Raw genomic sequence first — 25,681 nt, forward strand, 5'->3', positions numbered from 1 at the left:
ATGGTTTATTGCAGGGGTAGGGGGAACCCTGACCCTAACCCTAAGGGAAAGGGGGGCGCAGTTTGGCATCTTTGCCCTGGGCGCTGGATAACCTTGTCCCGTCACTGCCAACAGTGGTCTAGCCCTCCCATGTGCTCTCCTGGCTGCATTACAGTAATAGCTTTTGAAGCTTCAGTTGGACTTTAAGACTAAATACACATGAGATACACAGAGCACTGAGTACACGTTGTATGATCTAAAGCATCCATTCTTCCCCATGGTTCCAATGAATCCTAGGATTCCTCCAGAGGTTGCTAGGGGTTCCTTGAATAGTGAGCAATGGCAAATTGACCTTCTACCTAGTGGTCCCTGTATAGTTCTATATATAGAAAGCCAATGTCACCTGGCAGAGTCAGTGGTGGGGGACGAATGGAGTCTCTCCCCTCTTTCCTCTGATACGTAATCACTGACACCAATTCATTTTGTAGATGTCTGTAGGGTGACATTCTTCCCAATGGCCACCGATGTAAGGGGGACCATTTCCTACAGACCACCAAGGAAAGAAGCCCTTCTATGACCACCACCATTTAGGGGTCCTTCTCCCACAGGCCACCAATGTAAGGAGGCACCTCTCCCACTGGCCACCAATGAAAGGAGGCATTTCTCCCTCTGGCCACCAATGAAAGGAGGCATTTCTCCCACTGGCCACCAATGAAAGGAGGCATTTCTCCCTCTGGCCACCAATGAAAGGAGGCATTTCTCCCACTGGCCACCAATGAAAGGAGGCATTTCTCCCTCTGGCCACCAATGAAAGGAGGCATTTCTCCCTCTGGCCACCAATGAAAGGAGGCATTTCTTCCTTTGGCCCCCAATGTAAGGAGGCACATCTCCCACTGGCCACCAATGTAAGGAGACATCTGTCAGAGGCCACCAATGTAAGGATGCACATCTCCCAATGGCCACCAATGTAAGGGGACATCTCACCCACTGGCCACCAATGAAAGGAGGCATTTCTCCCTCTGGCCACCAATGAAAGGAGGCATTTCTTCCTTTGGCCACCAATGTAAGGAGGCACATCTCCCACTGGCCACCAATGTAAGGAGACATCTGTCAGAGGCCACCAATGTGAGGATGCACATCTCCCAATGGCCACCAATGTAAGGGGACATCTCTCCCACTGGCCACCAATGTAATGGGACAGGGATGTGTGTGAACACCACTCTAGATCAGTCTTCCATCTTCAACTCCACAGACCAGTCCATCGCGGATTCCAACAAGCAAAAGTTCTAGTAGGCTGCATGTCCAATAACATCATCCTTATTTCAGCAAGTTCATAAAAACATGTCCAAAAAACACAAATAGACGGGAAAAGCATCTCCAGCTTAATGTAAGGGGACGACTTTCCCACTGGTCACCAATGGAAGGGGGCATGTCTCCCCCACAGGCCACCAATGTAAGGTGATACCTCTGCCACTGGCCACCAATGTAAGGAGGCACCTATACCACTGGCCACCAATGTAAGGGGATAACACTCCCACTGGCCACCAATGTAATGAGGCACCTCTCCTACTGGCTACTAATGTAAGGGGCACCTCTCTCATTGGCCACCAATGTAAGTGGAGACTTGTCCCACAGGTCACCAATGTAAAGGGGACCTCCTCCTAGAAGACCAACAGTGAAAGGAAGCCCTACTGTACTATGACCACCACCATTAGGGGTCCTTCTCCTACTGACCGGCAATGTAAGGCGGCACCTGTCCCCCAGGCCACCATCATAAGAGGGCACCTGTCCCACTGACCATAAAGGTAAGGGAGACCCTTCTAAACTGATCACCAAATTAAAGGGAATGACCTTTTTTGTTGACCTCCAATGTGGGGAATAACTACAATTCTCACGGACCGCTCTTTATTTTTGGTTAATATTTATTTCACAAGTTTTTACAAAAACTGTCATAGAGGGATAAAAAAAAAAATGCTACGTGTCAAGTACACACCATAATTTTTATTTTATACTATATTATATACTATAATATATATTATATCTACAACCTGCTGATCACACAATACATTTCTAGCAGAGGTTCCCCGAGATGCGAACATTCATTATTTAAAGCAGAACTACAAGCAAAACTGATTTATTTTTAAAAAATAAGGGAGGGTTATAACCCCTGTCATTTATTTATTTTTAGCCATCTTTGTCCCATTAGGGAGGGGGGGGGGGTTGCCTTCCCTTCCTGTCCCATAGGCAAAGCAGGAAGTGAGAGGAAATCTCTCCAAAGTCAGTGAATCCCTGGTTGTCACCGGAACCAGTGTCCCCATTAGAAGATTTCCCCTCTATTACTGTTAAAACTTGTGATTTTCTTTTATTTTTACCTTCAATGATAACAGCAAACAGTACAAATACAGAGGATGATTCTCTCTAATGGGGGGGGATACAGACAGCAAAAAAAATAAAAAAAATAACAGGGGTTCCAACCCCTCTCCACTCTGTCCAAAGCAAAAATAAAAAGTTTTGCCTTTTATTTTTATTTTTAATTTTCCATTACATTTTTTTAATGACATTTTTTTTTTTAATTACCTTAGTTGTATGTTCCAGGTCAGCGCCATGAAATATATAAAAAGCCGGGTAAATAATTGTCACCATTGGGTAACCCACTCCGAGAATCATTGCCGGTGAAGAGGATGCGGGTGCAAAGAGGCTGCGGTAGATCAGCAGCACTGAAATGCAAAAAAAATAAAAAAAATTATAAAGGGAAAATTTAAAAAAGAAATAAATAAGAAAATAAATAAAATACATTAAATAAAAATGGCAATTGTTTCTTATACAGTGCTTTTAAAAACATTTCGATTCGGATTTAGATCTGCTTTAATTCCCTATCAATTGATCAATTTCTCTCTCTAAAGCCTCCATCACCTATCTATCGGTGTATAGCAAACGTATTCATACAAGAGCTCAGACACGCTGTCTGCTATTCCATGGGCTACAGCCCAGAGGCATTGCCTCTGCACCATCAGCCAATCAGCTGCACTGTAGCCCTGTCAATCAGACCAGCTCTGCCTGCACCTGCTGTTCTAGAATGAGGCAATGCTTTAGCAGGCCACGCCCCCTCACACAGGTGATGATCCCAGTCATTCTAAACTCACAATGTTACCTGCAGACACACATTGTACCTGCATCTATCAGATGATCTGCTGTGTGTGACATGCCATGCACTCAGGAGGCAGCATCCTACAACTCCTTCTAGTCTGATGGCAACCTGATTTTTCTCTTCAGCACTTTTTATTTTTATTGTTTTATTTATTTTAATTTTTTTTAATTTTTAGTTTGCACTTTGCGATTGCACTCGAAGGTGTAGACTGGAAGCATTGCGATGAAGTCCCCCTATCTGCGCTCTGCCTTATTGAGCTCCTTGCTGGTCATCGTTGTTGTGTTTACTGCAAGCAGCGAAGCCACAGACTGTAAGTGATTATATTATATTATTATCTTGTTTCCATTTTATCGTGAATGATGAGCTTTCTCAGCTGCCCCGCTGTGAGGTTAGTAAGGGGTTTGCCCTTTTGAAGTGGTTGGTAAGGGGTTTTGTCCCAAGGTGGTTGGTAGGGTGCTCCTCCCGAGGTGGTGGGTTTGTAGGGTGCGCCTTCCGAGGTGGTGGGTTTGTAGGGTGCGCCTTCCGAGGTGGTGGGTTGGCAGGGTGCGCCTCCCTCTGAGGTGGTGGGTTGGCAGGGTGCGCCTCCCTCTGAGGTGGTGGGTTTGCGGGGTGCTCCTCCCTGAGGTGGTGGGTTTGCGGGGTGCTCCTCCCTCTGAGGTGGTGGGTTTGCGGGGTGCTCCTCCCTCTGAGGTGGTGGGTTTGCGGGGTGCTCCTCCCTCTGAGGTGGTGGGTTTGCGGGGTGCTCCTCCCTCTGAGGTGGTGGGTTTGCGGGGTGCTCCTCCCTCTGAGGTGGTGGGTTTGCGGGGTGCTCCTCCCTCCGAGGTGGTGGGTTTGTAGGGGGGGGGTGCTCCTCCCTCCGAGGTGGTGGGTTTGTAGGGGGGGGGGGGGGGGTGCTCCTCCCTCCGAGGTGGTGGGTTTGTAGGGGGGGGGGGTGCTCCTCCCTCCGAGGTGGTGGGTTTGTAGGGGGGGGGGGGTGCTCCTCCCTCCGAGGTGGTGGGTTTGTAGGGGGGGGGGGGTGCTCCTCCCTCCGAGGTGGTGGGTTTGTAGGGGGGGGGGGGGGTGCTCCTCCCTCCGAGGTGGTGGGTTTGTAGGGGGGGGGGGTGCTCCTCCCTCCGAGGTGGTGGGTTTGTAGGGGGGGGGGGTGCTCCTCCCTCCGAGGTGGTGGGTTTGTAGGGGGGGGGGGTGCTCCTCCCTCCGAGGTGGTGGGTTTGTAGGGGGGGGGGGTGCTCCTCCCTCCGAGGTGGTGGGTTTGTAGGGGGGGGGGGTGCTCCTCCCTCCGAGGTGGTGGGTTTGTAGGGGGGGGGGGTGCTCCTCCCTCCGAGGTGGTGGGTTTGTAGGGGGGGGGGGTGCTCCTCCCTCCGAGGTGGTGGGTTTGTAGGGGGGGGGGGTGCTCCTCCCTCCGAGGTGGTGGGTTTGTAGGGGGGGGGGGGTGCTCCTCCCTCCGAGGTGGTTGTAGGGGATTCTTTAACAGTGAGCAGTGTCAAATTGATCGCCTGCCTACAATAACCACCAATGTTTCTTAAACCACATATAGCAATTTTAGGTGCAATTTAGAGGTTACCTGCTGCATGTGGCTAATACCCCCAGATGCATGAAATACCCTGAGGACATATCATTTTTTTATCTATTTTTTTTTAACGCCTTCTGGGGGGGATTTTGCTTTTCTTTGGAGTGTTTTTTATTTGGCTATTTGCTTTTTTGAGGTTATTTGCTTATTTGGACTTTTTTGGGGGGGGGGTTGGGGGTGTTTCTTTTTGTGGGGTGGGGGGATTTGGGTTGGTTTTTTTTTTTTTTTTTTTTTCGTGGGGTTTTTTTTTTTTTTTTTGTTTGTTTTTTGACCATGGTGTGTTTTGTGGTGTGTGTGGGTTTTTTTTAAAAATGTTTTAGCTCATAATACCAACACAAGCAATGTTGGTGAGGTCATCTCAACCGGTGTGCCTTTGTGTTCTGATGGAGGGGACCACCCCCACGCCGGAACACACTGATCAACGCTTGCAGCCATTGGCTGCTGGACCTCATTGGATGCTGTTTTTTTTTAGCTTGTCCCTTTGACAAAAGCCGGTTGTTAGACTGACTCGTGAATATTAGTGATTTTTTTTATTTTATTTTTTATTCTTTTTATGGCCAAACATCGTGTTTATGGATTGAATTTGGTGCAGTTGATTTACAAATCCATTTCAGATTTATCAGATATAATTTTTGCAATCAAAATTAATGGAGGTGATCTTGAAGGATCGTATTGTGTGTGGCGATCATTCTTTTCATTATTTTGGATGCTGTGGTATCACCAAGGGAGAGATCCATTTGGTTTTGGTTATTCCACCTTGCCTGATGCTGTGGCATCACCAAGGGGAAGATCCATTTGGTTTTGGTTATTCCACCTTGCCTGATGCTGTGGTTTCTCCAAGGGGAAGATCCATTTGGTTATCCCACCTTGCCTGATGCTGTGGTTTCTCCAAGGGGAAGATCCATTTGGTTATTCCACCTTGCCTGATGCTGTGGTTTCACCAAGGGGAAGATCCATTTGGTTATTCCACCTTGCCTGATGCTGTGGTTTCACCAAGGGGAAGATCCATTTGGTTATTCCACCTTGCCTGATGCTGTGGTTTCTCCAAGGGGAAGATCCATTTGGTTATTCCACCTTGCCTGATGCTGTGGTTTCACCAAGGGGAAGATCCATTTGGTTATTCCACCTTGCCTGATGCTGTGGTTTCTCCAAGGGGAAGATCCATTTGGTTATCCCACCTTGCCTGACGTGCTTTGTCAATGGGCAATTGTGGGCCATTGTACCTAAATGGTGCCAGTTTTGTAAACTGGTTTTTGCACATGTAATTCCCATGTGTGGTTGAGTTTTTCCATAGAGTGGTCTTCTGGTCTGCTTATATTTTCGCTTCCTTGGTTCCTAGGCAAACCACTCTAGGTAATGCGGTATGAATGAATGGGGAAGGCCAGGGGACAGTCGGGCTGAGGAGAACTGTGCAAGACTGAAGGGGAGGGCAGAGTTATGCTTTAAGTGGATCGCATTGCCAATTGTGCATCCAAAAACTAGAGCCAACCCTGGCCTGCACCCGCTGTTCTTCATACAAGCGTTCTGCTGTGCACATTTGTGATCTATACCTGGCCTCCCTACAATTTTCCTATTGGTTGCTTAGGCTGCTCTTCACTTCTGACGCCCAATAGGAAGTAACAGAGGTGGGCTAGACTTCAGTCACCAGAAGTTGTGGTCAGCATTTGGAGACGCGCTCCCCGGCCACTTTGTTAGGTACACCTGTTCAATTGCTTGGTAACACAAATTGCTAATCGGCCAATCACATGGCAGCAACTCAATGCATTTGGGCATCCTAGATGTTGTGAAGACGACATGGGGATTTAAGAGACTTTGAACGTGACATGGTTGTTGTTGCCAGACGGGCTGGTCCCAGTATTTCAAAAACTGCTGATCTACTGGGATTTTCACACGCTACCATCTCTCGGGGTTAAAGAGAAGGGTCCGAAAAAGAGAAAGTATCCAGTGAGCGGCCATTGTGTGGAGGGAAATGCCTTGTTGATGTCAGAGGGGAATGGGCAGACTGGTTGGAGGTAATGGGAAGCAACAGTAACTCAAATAACCACTCATTACAACCAAGGTATGCAGAATACCATCTCTGAACGCACAACACATTGAAGTGGATGGGCTACAGCAACAGAAGACCATACCGGGTGCCACTTCTGTCAACTAAGAATGGGAAACTGAGGCTACAATTCGCACAGGATCACAGAAATTGGACGATAGAAGATTGGAAAAATGTTGCCTGGTCTGAGTCTTGATTTCAGCTGAAAAACTCAGATGGGCGGGTCAGAATTTGGTGTAAAATGACATGAAAGTATGGATCCATCCCGCCTTGTATCAGGCTGGTGGTGTAATGATGTGGGAGATATTTTCTTGGCACATTTTGGGCCCCTTAGTAATAACTGAGCATCGTTTAAACACCACGGCCTACCTGAGTATTGTTGCTGACCATGTCCATCCCTTTGACTACAGTGTCCCCATCTACTGATGGCTCCTTCCAGCAGGATAATGCACCAGCTCACAAAGCTCCAATCATCTCACCACTGGACAATGAGTGTGGAGGCCATTGGAGTACAGTGACCTCACTAGATCTCATCCAATGGCCTCCACACTCGCCAGATCTCATCCAATGGCCTCCACACTCGCCAGATCTCATCCAATAGATCACCTTTTGGGATGCGGTGCAGCGGGATATTGGCATCATGGATGTGCAGCCGACAAATCTGCAGAAATCATGTGACCAAAATCTCTGAGGAATGTTTCCAACACCTTGTTGAATTTATGCCACTAAGAATGAAGTCAAAAAGGACGTCCAACCCGGTACTAGCAAGGTGTACCTAATAATGTGGCCGGTGAGTGTATAGGCGTTTTTTTTTTTGTTTTTTTTTTTTTTTTTTGCTGATTGTAGACCCAACCAAGAAAAAAAAAAAAAAAAACTCTAAAAGAAACTTTCTTTTTTCCACCTACGATATCTAAATATATTTTTGCTGGGCCAAGTGTAACAAAAGAAACAGCCTCTGTTTATAGTGTATACACATGATGACAAAACAGGAACTGCTCCAGCTCTGAGTGCTGCTCTGTTATTTAAAAAAAAAAAAAAAATAAATAAAAAATTCTCTGTTAATATTTTGCCCAAAACAGAAGAAAAGTTATTTTTGCTGGCCAGGAATGTGTGCGGCATTTCTTGCAGACCTGATGCTGTCATTAACCCCTTGGTGGCTGTGCAAGAATTCCACAGGCTAGTTTGGTTCATCTGTGGTTTTAGTATGGCTCTATGGTGTATTGTATTATATGATTCATATATATTTAAATATAAAAATATATATTTACTATTTTTTTTTTTTTTTGTTACTTTTGAAGGCTGAAAGCGCATATCATCAATAAGGGCCCACTACTTTGCAGTGAACCAATATATATTTTGTCATGCATTGAGTTAAGGCTGGCCTGTTCGAAATGATCTAACAGTGCACCTTATTTTTCATTAAAATAAATAAAATTAAAATACACATGGACCTCTTCTTCCTCCAACACCCCCCCCCCCCCCCCCTTTTTTTTTTTTTTTTCTTGATAACTGCAACACAGGTGCATTAACTTTGTGCTTTGGAAGACATTCAAAATGAATGCCCCCACAATGCAGCAGTAACCCATGTGGGCGCATCACCATGGCATTAAAGTGTGACAAATATTTGGGTTTTCAGTACTGAGCAAACTCAACTAGGTTGATTTATTATTATTATTATTATTATTATTATTATTATTATTTTTTTTTTTTTTTATTTACTGAATGGTCTCTTTAATTAGAGAATTTAGACAAATGGCCGTGTGACCGATTGTTTGCTATGCATAAGGTCTTGATGGCCAAACGCTTCTCTTTGATTTGGTGGGGTGTTGTAGGTTTTACTTATTTTTTTTTTATTTTTACTTTTTTGTGCCAGTAGTGTACCTAGCATTAATATTATTAAAAATAATTGTTGTATTATTGTGCCATTCATGTACCTAGTAGTATTTAAAAAAAAAAAAAAAAAAAAAAAAAAAATATATATATATATATATATATATATATATATATATATATATATATATATATATATATATATATATATATATATATATATATATATATATATATATATATATATATATATAATATATATTTTTTTTTTTTCACTATTATCTATCATTTTCTTCCATTGTCAGACACACCATTTTGGCACAGCACAAAAAAATTTAAAATAAATATATTGTATATATCTCCTCCTAGATTGTAAGCTCTAACGAGCAGGGCTCTTTGATCCCCCCCCCCCCCCTTAGTATTGAATTGTAATTGTACTGTCTGCCCTAATGTTGTAAAGCACTGCGTAAACTGTCGGCGCTATATAAATCCTGCATAGTAATAAATATATATACTGTGTGTGTGTGTGTGTGTGTGTGTGTGTGTGTGTGTGTGTCAGCCTACCTTTCAGGAGAACTTTATAAAATAGTCGGTGACTACTAAGCAATACACAGCTTCTGGAGGAACCCTTGCATTCCATGGAACCAAGGTTGAAAAAGTCTGGTCAGTCTGGCTACCCTATCTTTATGCCCCGTACACACGACCGGACTATTTGACATCAAAGGTCCGACGGAACGATTCCGGCGGACCAATTCGATAGTGTGTGGGCTGCAGCAGACTTTTGATTTGCAAAAATCCGACAGACTTTAGAAATGGAACATGTTTCAAATTTTTCTGCCGGACCCAGTTCCTACCGAGAAATCCACTCGTCTGTATGCTAGTCCGACGGACAAAAACCGACACTAGGGCAGCTATTGGCTACTGGCTATGAACTTCCTTATTCTAGTCCGGTCGTACGTCATCACGTTCGAATCCATCGGACTTTGGTGTGATTGTGTGTGGCCAAGTCTGTTCATTCGGAAAGTCCGTCAGAACTCTGCCGGACCTAGTCCCTCAAAGTCCGGTCGTGTGTACGCGGCATTAGAGTCCCACCATAGACAGTCCAGGCTGGTGATGGGTGGAAGGAGTTCATGAGGTGGTGATGAATAATAAAGTGGCTCAGACAAGTAACGAGAGGTATGCCCTTTATAAAAATAAAAAAAAACCTTCAGCTCAGTCCTGTTCTGTTGAACCTCCTCGTATAAAAGGTGTTTGGGGTTATTTTTTTTTTTTTTTTTTTTTTTTTTTTTACCCAGGTCTCCTTCCTCCTAGAACAGTGGTCTCCAAACTTCTTCTTCTTACATTTATCTGTCCCTTGGGGCATTGTTCTTTCCACTGTCATCAATTATGCGGCTCACATTGGGGCACTATTCCTCTCACTGATGCCAATGATGGGGAACATTTTCTACTACCACTGGCTACAGTCCGGTCCCTCTTCTGTAGGACAGTAAATTGGCCCTTTTTTATTTAGAAAGTTTTGGAGGCTCCTGTTCTAGAAGAAAGTCGGATACACTACCCATTACTGCAAAGTTTGCACCTACCTTTTTCTCTTTTGCTCCTGTACAGCCTTTCTCGTTAGAATTAGACGGTGTGATACTCGCTAGTCTTGGGCACCATGACCCAGCGTAGTCGTGCTGCACAATGGTTGGGAAGGCCACGAACTGCACAAATAGTTTGTACAAAACACATGGGGAGAAGTTTATTCCAGCCGTGCCATCACCCACGGTCAGTTTGGGGATGAGTTTGATGCTTGGGGGCAGCCCTGCTCCACTAACAGTCTAAGAAAGGCCTATGTCTTCTGACTAGAGATGGAAAATTTTGCCCGTGTAGGGCTTCTGTAACTCGGATTATGTTCTGGTCAAATGGTCAATAGCGGGTGTCTCCAAACTGCGGCCCTTTGCTTGCCTTTACCTGCCCCTTGAGGAATAATTCCTGCCCCTGACACCCAACAATGGAGAAATAAGTGATGCCAAGTTGCCAACAATGGGGCATAAATTATTCCACTGGCACCAACTATTTCTCTCCCAATACAAAAGATCGGGCATTGTTTACACCCACTGGGCACAGCCATACCCCCCCCCCCCCCCCTCACCACCACCACCTAAAGTCTGAAAGACAGCAAACTGGCCCTTTCTTTGGAACATTTGGAAACCCGGTCTATAGATTTGGTATAATCCTTAATGCTTGACCTTCCCCATAACCCCAGTACATACTGGCCTCCCGTTTTTAATAGCAACCCCAACACTAAGGCTGGGAGAGCATGAGCCCATTGGAGCACGGGACGCAATGGAAGCAAGCTAATGGACAATTTTAGATGCAAGATCATCAATCCTAGGGAAAACAGTCACTTTGACTCAGGATTTATTTATTTATTTTTTCTAAAGTGAGTTATGGGCCTCACGTTCAGTGTCAGGTCATAAAGCCAGGTTATATGGTTTGTTTACAGTAAATAGTACTTAACAAATATAGCTAACGAGCTTTCCTACTTTTTGTACAACTGTCTGCTGTTGGGGGTAAATATACAGTATTGCTGAGATTACAGCAGACTGAAGTCAGGAAAATGAGGATCTGTAATGTCACCACTTGCATAACACTGGTCTAAGGCTCCGTTCACACTAGTGTGAGTTCAGATGCGACTAGAATTGCGTGACAACGGAAATTGCATTGTCTTCGATGGTGCCCATTCCCATCAATGCAACTTGGCACGGCACAGTTTTTGAAAAGGGTTCCTGTATTACTTTGGCGTGATTCCAGCAAGATTTCGGGACCCATACAATTATGAAAACCACTTCAAAGTAGTGTCCAACTTGCACTACATAATCACAGTGGGGCCTAGCCATTCTTTCTGAAATAACAATAAAGGGGTTTCCCAAATATGAACAACAAAAGGACAATACACCCAAAAGTAGAGCCTGGTGGGATAAGTTAGTACCGTGTGTGTGTGTGTGTGTGTGTGTGTGTGTGTATTCTGGAGAATAGTGGGCTGGATGAAGCACATCGGCTGTTGACTGTTTTTTGTCTCAGCCAATCCCTGGGGGAGGGTGCCCAGATGGTGGCTGGGAGTGAGCATAAATACTCTGCAGCCTGGAGCTGCTTGGTTCTTGTCCTAAAAGAGAATTTCCCAGGCTGGAGGGGCTACTGCCCTCCCAGGCAGCTCAGCTGAACATTTTGTGAGCTCATCGAGGTCCCAGCTATGCTAAAGCTGGGGGCCTGTTTGCTAAGAACCTCTGAAGCTAAACCAAAGGGATTTCACCAAGGATCCGATGTGGAGAGTGTTTGTCTGACACTTGAGGGAGGCATCTAAGGACTTGAGTGTACAGGCCTGAGTGCAGGATCTGGGTGACTGGCTGCTATTTACCCCCTGACTCATCAATACTAAGGCTTGCCTGGCCTGGAATATTGCTTATGGTGTCCCAGTGCTGTCCATTTTCTGTGCTTTTGTTGACGGGACTGTTGTTCTAAGACAGTGATGGTGAACCTTGGCACCCCAGATGTTTTGGAACTACATTTCCCATGATGCTCACGCACTCTGCAGTGTAGTTGAGCTTCATGGGGAAATGTAGTTCCAAAACATCTGGGGTGCCAAGGTTCACCAACACTGTTCTAAGAACTTACTGTTCAGCGTTCTGGAGTGTCCCACAGCTCTTTGTGCCCTATCCAAGTTTGTTCAGCAATATATTAAGACAACCCCTAGACCAGTGATGGTGAACCTTGGTACCCCAGATGTTTTGGAACTACATTTCCCATGATGCTCATGCACTCTGCAGTGTAGTTGAGCATCATGGGAAATGTTTCAAAACATCTGGGGTGCCAAGGTTCGCCATCACTGCCCTAGACTGTTTCTGGAGGCAGAAGAGTGACTGTTGCTGTGTGCCTGGCACTCATGGGAAAGGAACCTGGGACAAAATCCTCAGGTCCTTTTGGTGGTGAGCGCTACATTGGTCTTGGGTACTCTTAACAGCGAGATCCTGCTGCAGTAATTTGTGACTCTATTCCTGTCCACCTGGTGGTTTTCGGTGCGTCCGTCCACTTTTGTGTTTAACTCCTCCTGTTGAGTGTTCATAAATATAAAATAAAAAATCCAGAGGGAAAGTGAGAATCTTTTTTTTATAATGGGCCCATCAGGTGTGCAGACCCCAGAATTTGGCGTAGAGATTCCCAAGAAACCTAAGATTATCAGAAAGATCAACTCTACCACATCTACTAAACGGACATTGGTTTTGGGTAGACTGACCCTTCAATAGTTCAATTTGAAATTTGCATCTGATATACATATCGAATGTTTTGCACTTTTTAGGTGTACCTATTTTGGGGCCTGAACCAGCAATTTTCAAGAACGCCAGTCCATCTAACCGATTTATCAAAATTCTAAAATGGTACAATTTTGTAAGTCAAACATTTATGCCAATCTGTTGACCTCAATCTTTGAGGTTCTTCTGGGGAGGGGTTTGGTTTTGTGGTTTGGTGTGTTTTATGTTGGGGTTTGTGTGTGTGTGTGTGTGTGTGTGTGTGTGTGTTTGTTTTTTTTTTTTTTTTTTTTTTTTTTTTTTGTTAATTCTCTGCTGACTGGCTAACAGGTGCATTATGGCTGTTGCCTTCAGCATATTATCTTTAGACAACAAGTGATTAAAAGACCACATGTTTAGTTTGCAGTGTCTCTAATCTACACACCGGCTTGTTAACCAGTAACAGGGTGGTAATTTCAGCTGCCTTCCAGTCACAAATTCCAGACATACTGGACCCCTGGCTGAAAAAATTGTTACTAATGAGTGAGAACCTACTTCACGTGTCACCGTCTCATGTAAATTAATGTAAGGAATTACAGATGACTGAGTCAACTTCTTATAGGGGAAACTGTACTTTATTTTAAGTCCGCATGTTGAGCCTTTGTTATAATTTTTGACCTGGCTCTCGCATGTTAACTGCCTCGCTGTACATATTTAATGTTCCCATATAGACTTGTAGATTCTGCTTCTAGTGCCAGGATCTGTCTTTGCTTAACAGCTGCTGTGATAAAGAATGAGCCTCAAATTCTATGATGGTTCTTCAAAAAGATTTCTTCCTTGGTTGGATATGGGTATATAGATATTGGACTCAAGTGGTTGCATACGTTTTCAAGAAGTTGCACCAGTCCAGAACTGCATTTTTAAGGGCATGGCAGCCGACTTTTATTTTATTTAAAGGAATGGAAAAATTCACAAAACAACTGGGGTTCCACCATTGCTATAGAAGGCAGAAAGAGGGACTTGTGGACTCTATAGGCACTTATGTACGAAAGTGGAAACATACTTTAAAACATTATTTTTATTAGGAAGAAAACTGTTTAATTACATAAATAGAATAAAAAAAAAAAAAGCAAAAAACAGAGGTGGAAGGAGTCATTTACTGCTCCCACCTTTGTCAGCACAAGATGTTACATTTTATTGTATGATTTTTGGAAATAATGGTAACAACAAGAAAATCTGTCTTGGCTAAATATCCAGTTTTATATCATACACTAGAAAATGGTAAAACATCAAGAATGGTAAAGTGCTGATATTGACTCTATGCCCGACATGTTTCGCGTAATGAAAAACGCTTCTTCTGGGGCTCAAACACCATTACTCTAACCTGCACGACACTTCGTCCTCTTGGCTTGCTCGCTTGTCACACGGCTGCTTCAGGCTTCAGGCCGCAAAGGTTTCCTTCCAGTCAAGAGCTATTATAGCTTACTCACAATCGGCTCATTGCTACTCTCACAGACTACATCGGCCTCCTGTAGACCTGCACAATCTGGCTGCCTCTGTGACTCCTAGAGGATGGGGGGAGTCCTGACTCCCATGCACAGACCTCCTGTCTGTTGGGTGGAGCCCTAGACCTAGAGGTCTAACCTTGGGTCTATTATGGACCTAGTCCACACCTACAAAAATCTGGCATAAACTGCTAAAATAGTGGGACAGGCTAGCCTTTCTAAAAATGTATACCAAAAGCTTCCTTTACACACACGTGAAATTTTATGGCATGCCAGTCTTAGCCCGTAGGGTTCCATACTGATTTGGCTCACCCTTTATAGCTATAACAGCTTCATCTCTTCTGAGAAGGATGTCCACAAGGTTTTAGGGGTATGTTTGTCTGGGAATGGGAATGTTTGACCATTCTTCCAGAAGTGCATTTGTGACGTCGGGCACTGATGTGGTCCAGAAGGGCCTGGCTCGCAGTCTCCGCTCGAATTCATCCCAAAAGTGTTCTGTTGGTTTGAGGTCAGGACTCTGTGCAGGCCAGTCAAGTTCTTCTACCCCAAACCCACTCAACCAGGTCCTTATGGACCTTGCTTTGTGCACTGGTTGGCAGTCATGTTGGAACAGGAAGGGGCCATCCCCAAGCTGTTCCCACAAATTTGGGAGCATGAGATTTTCCAAAATGTCTTGGTATGCTGACGCCTTTAAGCCCCTGTACACACGGTCAGAGATTTCGACAACCAAATCCGTCGGATTTTGTCCGAAACTGTTGCATACACACGGTTGGACTAAGTTGTCGAAAAATCTGATCATTCAGAATGTGATGACGTAATTTCGTTACGATGGGACTACATTCAGGCTAGTAGCCAATAGCTTTGATGTAGGAATTTGATCTGAGCATGCGTGGCACTTGGTCCGATCAAAATTCTCTACACATGATCGGAGTATGTCCGATCGGCCCAGTTGGTTGGGAAATATTTCCAACATGTTGGAAAATTGGGTCCGACGGATATTCCGACGGAATCAGTCCGATGCATACCACACACAGTCGGATTATCCGACGACACGGTCCGATAGGACACATTCCGACGGATTCTCCGACCGTGTGTACAGGGGCTTAGAGTTCCCTTCACTGGAATTAAGGGGCCAAGCCCTACTCCTGCAAAACAACCCCACACAATGCAATTTGAGCGCTTAAATTTAATTATTAGGTAAACTTGACTGCCCCATGTTCCAAGATTAGGAGTTTTCAAGCTATTATTGATATGTGTTATCGGTCTCAAACATGAGCTAATGAGAGAAAATAACTGTAGAATGATGAGAAAATTAGCAGTTTTATTCTGCCATGCTATGGATCTTGCTCTACTTTCTTTCCACTGTTGGCCAGTAAATATAACACTTCATTTACATTTATAACATTATGTACAATACTATGCCTAGAAGCATTGATTCCAGAACATCTTTTACAGAACTCAAACTTTATAATGATGTAGCGGATGACATTTGGGATCAAATGTCGCACGCATTGTAAATTTCGTTTTTGCCTCAGGACCCTACAGTACGGAGGGTTAATTGTGTAGGTAAGCCTTAACACCAGTCTGGCCAGGCAATGATTGATGTTCTGCCTGATCATGTAAAGGGTGATGTGCACATGACAGGCTAGAACCATTCCTGGTTGGATGTTTGGGTATCGACCCTCTCAGAGCCAATCAGTGGGAGTGTCGGGCCCACTGACGAGTCTGGGAGGGGGGTACTTAAGCAGGTGTGGGTCACGTGTTCGGGGTACCGGAGTTGTTCGAGAGACCCATGTGGTCTGTTCTGGTTCCAGGACCGGGGTAGCCCCGTGAGGGGTCACGGAGTGTTTGACATGTTCCTGTCAGTGGCTCCCGATAGACCTGACTGGTCTGGGGTAGGGAGCCGTCTGTTACCGAGTCTCGGAACCTGTTGGTCTGAGGCGCAGTAACTGAGGGCGGATTCAAGTGTCCGGGTGTGCTTTCGGCTAGGAGGGGCACCACAGCTCGTTCAAGTGACCGGGGGAGGACTCTTCGGAGGAGGGCCGGCAAGTGGCATCCTGAGAAGTGCCTGGTTACTGAGTTGGGAACGACATTGACGAGTCCACACTTTTCCCGTACCTCAAAGGAAGCGGGGAAACGTTCCAGGTACAGTTGGGGAAAAAGGTTCCTGTTCATCTTCAGTTGATTGTTCAAGTTTTGAGTCAATGTGCTGACTGCCATGACCTCTGGCTAGAGGTCTGTTCAGCCTTGAAGTACCCAGCTGCGAGTGGCTACTCTCTGGGTGGAAGTAGAGACTTTGTTAAACCTACAGTTGAAGGTACCCGAGTTCTTCAACCGTACCCTCTGTTCCCAAAGAGACTGTGTTTTGTGAAAGTTCTACTGCAAAATAAAACCTTTTGAAAGGACTTTATCTGTGTTGGTGTACAAGTCGTTGGGTATATACCCTGGGAACCCCCAGACGCGGAGGAGCAGGCCGAGAGAAGGTAATCGGTAAGCCCATTCAGGCCGTCCAGCAACAGATTATGGCCGCTACAATAATAAAGAAAAAAAAGTTGTGTGATTTTTATTTTTCTAATAATTTCAACAGTATAATTTCCAGTCCATCACATATGCTTTCCGTTACTGTGATTATCTAACTTTTTGACAACTTTTCTATCCATCTATCTACAAGCATTTTGACCGTAAACCAGCCTTTCTGGATGAACAGCTGGCCAAGGGCTCTGCCCATCCAAAATGAGAATTCAACCCTAAATGTATTTTTGATTTAGAGTGTGAGTGAGATATTCTGACTTTTCTGAAAACGGAAAAAAAAATAAAACTTTTTGAAATTTTACAAAAGTTTTTTTCTAATGCCACGTACACACGATCTGAGTTTTCGTCTGAAAAATATTGGATGGTTTTTCCAATGGAATTCCGCTCAAGCTTGGCTTGTATACACACGGTCACACACAAGTACTCGTAACTTTCTACCGTCAAGAACGCTGTGACGTACAACACTACGGTGAGCCAGGAAAATTAAGTTCAATGCTTCCGAGCATGCGTAGGAATTTTGCGCATCGGAATTGCTACAGACGATCAGAATTTCCGATCAGAACTTTTTCCGTTGGAAAAATAGAGAACCTGCTCTCAATCTTTTGCTGGTAGAAATCCTGCCAGCAAAAGTCCGATGGAGCATTACACACGGTCGGAATTTCTGACCAAAAGCTCTCATCTGACCTTTTGATGGCAGGATTTCCGATGGTGTGTACGGGGCTTTAGTCTTATAGCAGAAGGGAGTTAAACTTTTTACCCCAAGGATCCAAATAAGAAAAATTACTGTACTGGGACCCATTAAGACAATTGATACCAAAATGGCAGCAAAGACATACAAAGACATATTCATGCCTGTATATTAAAACAGCAAAACGCACAAAATCCCTATGTACACCTAATGCCAGGATTGCCTGGATAGGCACCAACATCCCTAAAGTCAACGATTAACCAATATCAATACAAATATGGGACTTTTAAAGGTGTTTTTGGTAGGGCAGAACGTATACAACACTGTTCAGTTCCAACTATTTATTATAAAACGTATTAGAAGATTACCAGTTTTTGCTTAACAGATATATTACATAGTAATAATGTATACAAAATCCTTTACATATATTTTCACGGTATATTGTGTCACTACAAAGGTGGTCATGTACCTTGTCCTTAGGCCCCACTAACAGGCCAGGTTTTATGCATTACCTTGGGGAGATGCAGACTAGAATACTGCAATCACTGAGCAGCAAATGATATCACCTGTGATGTATTTAAGTTATTTTGCAAACCTGGCCTGTTAGTGGGCCCTGAGGACAGGGTTGATGACCACTGAGGTAAAGGACACAGGGTGTGCACATTGGCCCTGTGCAGGACTAGAGTGTAGATATAGAGCGGAGAAAACTGCTTTTGCAGCTTTCTCCAAGTTTTGGTATTCCTGAATGGGGCTCTGTACTTTGAAGATACCATAGTGTCTTTGGTGGGATGGAGTACTTCATATTCCCATTGCACACGTTCCTGGATGCGCTCTCGGATTTGGGTGCTGTAGCAACAACCAGCTGGATACTGGTTCCAGTCATGGTGAAGATATTTGCCAGCACACCATGGAACGACACAAATAGCGCCCAAACGGGTGATTTATTGCATGATCACAACACAAGGATAGTGCAAACCTTTGGTGGGATGGAATCTCCAACCCTGTGTCCCAGGTTTTGTGGATGACCAGCGGGGTGTGTGCTCAGGTGAACATAGGTCTTCTAATGGAGGTATAGGAATTGGCTCAGGTCTCCCAGTTGGAGACTACTCCACCCAACAGACAGGAGGTCTGCACATGGGATTAAGGAGGGCTCCAGTCCTCTCCAGGAGTCAGAGAAGCTGCATGGGGCAGCCAGAGCATGTGTGTGTCGGTAAGAGGCCGGTAACGGACTAAGGCCAGAGCGGAGCTGTGGGCACTAGAGTGGAGCGGTCTGCACTGAAGAGCACCTATGGTCGGTGTGTTTCAACCTTTTTTCAGCCAAGGCACCCTTAAAAATAATAGACAATCTCAAAGCACCCCATTCTAAAATGTAAAAAAGGATTTTGATAGTTTTACATAAATCTGCAACATCCATAAGTAGGACACCCAACATTAGAGGTGATTTATTCTTCCAAAGCAAATCTACTTTTGCACACTGGTACTGACTAGTATTCCACTGTTTCTTCTCTCTCAATTTCTCTTCATCAGTCAGTTAATGTGACCCCCTGTGCTGAGGGAGAGAGCCAGAGAAGGGTCAAACAAGGATGCTGTTGAGGCAACAGACATCCTCCTTATCAACTGATGACAACGTCCTTGGTTGTTAGGATGCCGTGTCTAAAGTTGTAATGGTGCACAATGAAAACCTGTCGGCTTGTGTAACTAAAGGGCAGGCTTGATCCACCTGCTAGCTGTTATGCAATTTTTGATCAGTTTTTAGGTATTTTGCCAAGTCAACCCTGAAGAAACCTCAAGGCACCCTGGTTGAAAAAGACTGGTCTGAGTGACCAGTCATAAAGAGCAGAGGTACTACATCCTAAAGCTGCGTGAATGCTTAAGGGTTGGGTGGGCTAGCGTTTTTCGTTTATTTAAATGTACTGGAAAACAACAACTGCGTGGGAAACCTTTGTATGTTATGGACTTTCCATTTGCCTTTTAATAAAAAATTGGCTGCCATGCCCTAAAACTGAAGACTGCTGATTGACATGAATCACTTTGAAAACGCATCTTCTTCCCTTGCCAATAGGAGGGCAGTTGCAATGTCTTTCACTCAGTATTGGTGTAGTAACAGTGTGTAACATTTTTGGTTTATTTGATATGCAATCGAAATTATGGATATTGCGTACTGTTCAAAATATGGGAATTTTACGTTTAAAAAAAAAAAAAAAAAGTGTATCTTCCACTAGAGCCAACGATCCCCCATATTACAATTGTTCTTCCCTCCCCCATCCACTCGACATAACTTGACTCCTTGATGTAAATTGGGGTCCAGTCGGCAAGCAATACGATAGAGCACAATATGTTCTGTGAGACTTCTGTTGCAAAATAGAATTGTCCAAGGTTGGACTTATGGTCCTGGGGACCACCGACCACACCAAACCTCGCCATGGAAGGAGGACAGGCAAATAAAGCGTGTGTGTGTGTGTGTGTGTGTGTGTGTGTGTGTGTGTGGGTGCTTGAGAACCTTCTAAGGCAACAGAGAAACAATAAATCCTTCCTTCCGGCGTCCCTCCAAGCTTCTTAGGGGGGAAGGACTTTTCCACTTGCCCACTACCTATGACAGTGACCGACGTCTATAAAGGTCTCCCTCCTTCCAATAGGGAAATGGTATGCGCCAGTAACCCCTGTATCTGGTGTCTAAACAAATGCACACAGCATAAATATATTTTTCTCCGCCTTCCGAATGGTTTTTCTAATTTGTAAACCAGAAAATAGAAAAGGCCTACATATCATTATTAATACAATTGTAATTTAATACTGAGAATGGATCAATGACAGTCATTCTAATGGAAATGGTGACACATATGTAAACGCCACTTTAAATATATTTTTAAATAGAACAATAAAATCTACAAGCATACAAAAACTATTAAATGACGGGCAGATATAAAAGACATGAATGCAGTTATGTCTTCTTCAGTATCCATGCAAAAAGTGTAACTAGTTGAATTGGCCTTGGAATCCGACTCTTTATCTTGGCTTGACAAAAAAAAAAAAAAAAAAAAAATGGTTGCCTCTAGATTGTAAATAAAGACTTGTGCCAAACATGAAGAACACAAACTTGGGTGATTTGCCAGAGATGTTGAATTAACATAAGCAGGGCACTGTATCTTCTCAGCGTTATCTTCTCCACCTGACTGCCATCTTGGTATCCTGTGTGTCCAATGCTAATAATGGGTGTTATGAAAACAAACATTTTATCTGCAGCTAGTGGAAATTTCCTGCTGTTCCTTCCAAAATATGGAATTGTACGAAGATTAAAAAAAAAAATTGGCTGAGACTTATCTTGTTTAGAGGACAAATCGTTTTCCCCCTTACGTCTACGGGTGATATGTCAAAAATAACCATGAAGACATGTACGGAGCTGTATTAAAAAGGAAGCGCAGGACATACATGACAGGGTGCAAGGGAATTACTGGGGCTAAAAGAGCAGCGTGGGGGTGGTTTAAGATGCAGGCGTACTTACCCCATTGGTGGATGGTCACAAGGGGGGGAGGAGTGTGGGTCCCTCGTCCATGTGCCAGGGTGGAGCAAGTCAGCAGTTGGGGGTCAGCAAGCGAGGAGAGACGTTGTGTCCTGCAAGCAGATAGAGAGAGGTTAGTTAGGATGAGTGGGTTGCAAGAGCTTTGGGCGCAGCTTAGGGAAGCAGCGGAGGTGCATGGCACGGAGTGGCTTCAGGGCCAGATTGCTGCCACGCTGCAGGGGGTAGGACAGGGTCCTTCTACAGCCGGGCCTGTCCAGCTGCGTGCTCGGAGGTCTAGACCCCCCGGAGCGCCTGAGCCCAGACAATACCCCCCAGACTCGACGCCGTTATGGGAGCCCCAGCTGGGACCCTTCAGCCCCCCCCGCCGAGCGGACACTCCGGCCAGCCAGCGGGGGGCCTGGGAGGAATCCCCGTCCACGGCAAAGTCCCAGGGGGGGGAAGTTCGGGGGGCCGGCGGGCCCCCACCCCCTCCTGCCACCTCCGTGGTTCGGATTCGTTCGGCTGCTGCCTCCGGCGATGTTCCGGTCGGGGGGGCAGTCCGCCGTGGGAGGCACAGAAGAGCGGGCACCAGTGCGGGAGTTGAGGCAGCTGGGGGCTTACCTCGTGGAGTCGCCATCTTGGCTGCGGGCAGTGTGCAGGATCGTGCCATTGCCTCACGTCGGTCGGGAGGCCCCGCCTCCAGGCTCAGTGTGGGTCCTGGGAAGGCTGGCCAGGGGAATGCCTGCGCGGTGGACGGGAGTGCGGCGCGGCTTGATGACGTCACCGGTTCGGCGCCAATTTTAAATCCGGAACAGAGCACTATGAGGAATCCCAGCTTTTCTCCTCTGCCCAGCGCTGCAGTGCCCAGGGGAGGAGGAGGACCTGAAGGACATCAGCAGTATCGGCTGTCGGTGGACCGGGCTGACAGCAGCAGTGAGGAGGGAGAGCTGCCTGAAGATCCCCAGGAGGCTGCAGGAGTATCCGGTGGGGCGGCTGGAGGTTCTAATCGCCTGGGACAGCCTGGTGAGTGTTCACACTCTTCTTTGTCTTGTGGGGTGGAGGAGGGTTGTCGGGGGGGGGGGGGGGAGTGGGGGCGGGGGGGCCTCGGGGGGGGGAGCGTGGCAGTTGTGGGGGGGAGGGGGATGGGGGAGGGTAGTGCTCAGGCCGGGCAGGGGTGGGGGAGGGGTCGCAGGGGTTGTTGGAGTCCCTCAGGGAGCTGCTACGGCGATTTTACGGGGGGGAGGTGAGACCCCCGACTCCGGTGACGCAGTGGGTTATTCCGCCTGCGGTGGTGGGGGGGCAGTCTGGTGGGGGGGGACAGCGCAGAAGGTGTCGGTGACGACGGAGACGCAGACGGACAAGGACGTCGGGGGTACTAAGCCTGGATCAGAGGAGGGGGACAAGGATTTGGACAAGGTGCGTTTAGCGGATGCAGCGCGCTGTGAGGTATACGTGTGTTTTGAGGGCCCGTTAGGGGCCCACTTGAAGAAGGAGGTGCGGGAAAAGATTTGGAAGGACGAGTTTGTGGAGATTTTTTCCCTGCTCCCCTTGGAAAAATTTAATTTAGATCGGGTGAAGCCGGATGAGAGTAAAAAGGATGAGGAGGAGAAGAGGAGGTATAGGTTGATCCCGCGCACATTTGCAAACTGGTTGCAGGCGTTTGCGATTTTTGCAAGTGTGATCGGGGAAAAGGCCCCGGAAAATTGCTCCGCACTGTTTTGCTATCTGGAAGCGATCAGTGAGGCTCATAGGGTTTATGGGGGTTTGGCATGGCTTCGGTATGACGAACAGTTTCGTCAGCGGAAGGCTGTTCGCCCCTCCATAAGATGGGATCACAAAGACATTAGTCTTTGGATGAAGCTGATGACGTCTTCGAGGGGGTCGGGGCAGTTTTTTTCCAAGGGGGGGCCGGCGGCGCCTCCTCCGCGGGATCGCCGGCCCCTAAAAAGAAAGGGGTCTGCTGGCAGTTCAATTAAGGAACTTGCCGTTTCGGCTCAGCGTGCAGATACAAGCACGAGTGCTCAGGCTGCAGCGGGAGCCACCCCTTCATGCGTTGCTTTAAGCAGGGCAAGGGTCGGCCAGGGGACAACGCTGGAAAAAGGGATGACGCCGGTGAGTCTGGTAAGGATGCTTCCTTTTCTAAGTAGGTATCCGGACAGGGCGGCGGTGCAGTTTTTGGAGGTTGGCTTTAGGGAGGGGTTTAGGATTCCGAGTAGGGTGCGGGAAGTGCCACCGATCTCGGATAACTTGAGGTCGGCCCGTCTCCATCAGGAGGTGGTGTCGGCCAAATTGGCCAAGGAGGTGGCGTTGGGGAGGATGGCGGGCCCGTTTGTGGATCCTCCGCTGCCAGGTTTAGTTGTTTCCCCGTTGGGTGTTGTTCCTAAAAAGGAATCGGGTCGGTACAGGATGATTCATCATCTGTCCTACCCTAAGGGCGGCTCGGTTAATGATGGTATTGACCCGCAGGCATGTGCGGTTACCTATACATCATTTGATGCGGCAGTAGCGTGGGTTAGAAGATATGGGAAGGGCTCTCTTATGGCGAAAACCGATGTGGAATCGGCTTTTCGGTTGTTGCCGGTACACCCCGAGAGCATGTGTTTGTTGGGTTGTTGCTGGCAGGGGGAGTACTTCGTGGACAGGTGTCTCCCGATGGGGTGTTCCATATCTTGCGCATATTTTGAACGGTTCAGCTCATTTTTTGAATGGGCGGTTAGGGAAGTTGCGGGGGTGAGTTCGATTATCCACTATTTGGATGATTTTTTATGCATAGGCCCCCCGGATTCTCGTTTTTGCGGTATTTTACTCGGGACGGTTCAACATTTAGCGAACAGATTTGGGATACCCCTGGCGGCGGATAAGACCGAGGGCCCGAAATCGGCCTTGGTTTTCCTGGGTATCACGATTGATTCGATGGCCATGGAGTGTAGATTGCCAGAGGACAAATTGGTGGCATTGCGTCAGGAGGTGTGTGGGGCCAGCGGCAAGCGTAAGCTTCGCTTGAAGGAGGTGCAGTCCTTGCTTGGCAAATTGAATTTTGCTTGCAGGATTATCCCTATGGGGTGTATTTTCTGTAGACGATTGGCGGCTGCTACTGCGGGGGTGCGCAAGCCGAATCATTTTGTGCGGTTGACGAGGGAGTTACAGGAGGACTTGAAGATTTGGGATTCCTTTCTGGCAGAATTCAATGGGCGGGCCATTTGGCAGGTTGGGCCAGTCGGCAATGCTGATCTGGTCCTGTTCACGGACGCGGCCGGTTCGGGTGGCTATGGCGCTTACTGTCAGGGTAGATGGAGTGCGGGCCCGTGGCCGGAGAGTTGGAGGGAAGCGCATTTTCTCAAAAACGTAGTCTTGCTGGAGGAGTTCCCCATCATTTTAGCTGTGGAGTTGTGGGGGGAGGTCTTTGAGAACAGGAAGGTGCGATTCAACTGCGACAACATGGGGGTGGTCATGGCCATTAATAACATCTCGGCCTCTTCTCCCCCGGTGATAATGTTGTTGCGACGCTTGGTGCTTTGCTGTTTGCGCATAAATGCGTTTATATATGCTGTGCATATCCCGGGGGTCGACAATGGTTTAGCGGATGCTTTGTCTCGTTTCCAGTGGGACACGTTTCGCAAATTGGCACCGGAGGCACGGCAGGAAGGGGAACTGTGCCCGCAGGAGCTGTGGACGGTTGCATTGGAGTTGCCGCAGGATTGATCAGACAGTCTCTCAGCGCAGGAACGTGGAAGGCTTATCAGACGGTTTGGCAGGAATGGTTGGTCCTGCTGGATGAGGTAGGAGGTATGGGGGGCCCGGAAGGGATGGATGTGCTGGTGTTGCTCTTTGTATGTGCTAATCACGCCAGGGGTGTGTCCGGGGCAGCCATCGGACGGAAGATGGCTGCGTTGGCCTTCTGGTTTCAGATGGAAGGTAGGGTGGATGTCACGAAGACATTTTTGGTCCGCAGGGCTCTGCGGGGTTACAGACGGGGTTCCCACAAACGCGACTCCAGGCGCCCGGTTTCTTTTGCGGTGCTGGGGTCAGTTCTGTCGGTGTTGGGGGAGGTGTGCTCAACGGGTTACGAGGTAGTACTGTTTAAGGCGGCATTTGTGCTGGCGTTCTTTGGGGCTTTTCGGATTGGGGAGCTAGTCTCGCCGTCCAGGAGGGTGGCTGGTGGACTGCGATGGAGGGATGTCCAATGCTCGGGAGGCATGGTAAGGATCTGGATTAGGAAGTCAAAGATGGATCAGGAAGGAAGGGGGGCCTGGGTGGAGTTGTTTCCTGGGGTGGAGGAACAGCTCTGTCCAGTTACGGCTCTGCAGCGGTTTGTGGCACTCCGCCCGCCGGGGGAGGGAGCATTGCTGGTGCATCAGGATGGATCCTGCCTGTCCAGGTTCCAATTTTCTGCGGTATTTCGGAAATGTCTGGAGGGGCTGGTCTTCCTTCGGGTGAGTATGCTTCCCACTCGTTTAGGATAGGGGCGGCTACTGAAGCAGCTAGATGGGGACTTCCGTCGGAAGTCATTAAGAGGATTGGTCGATGGGAATCGGATAGGTATCGGTTATATGTTAGGCCGCAACTGTTGTGCTGATTTGTTTTTGTTCATTTTGTATATTACTGTTGTTGATGGGTTTGAATG

The 25,681-nt window shown here is 46.7% G+C and overlaps 1 protein-coding gene across 1 annotated transcript in view; it reads left to right on the forward strand.

Moving 5' to 3' along the window:
* The first annotated feature begins 3,107 nt into the window (after nucleotides 1-3,107).
* LOC143958858 (insulin receptor-related protein-like) overlaps nucleotides 3,108-25,681 on the forward strand; it is a 100,752-nt gene continuing 78,178 nt past the window's right edge. Inside the window, exon 1 of the mRNA XM_077467838.1 lies at nucleotides 3,108-3,437. Within this exon, the coding sequence (XP_077323964.1) occupies nucleotides 3,350-3,437 (88 nt within the window). The 5' untranslated portion in view covers nucleotides 3,108-3,349. The remainder of the gene's footprint in view (nucleotides 3,438-25,681) is intronic.

The sequence above is a fragment of the Lithobates pipiens genome, unplaced genomic scaffold, assembly GCF_037356315.1.
Source record: "Lithobates pipiens isolate NorthernLeopardFrog02 unplaced genomic scaffold, aLitPip1_a1.2 Scaffold_62, whole genome shotgun sequence".
In the NCBI taxonomy this organism is placed as follows: domain Eukaryota; kingdom Metazoa; phylum Chordata; class Amphibia; order Anura; family Ranidae; genus Lithobates; species Lithobates pipiens.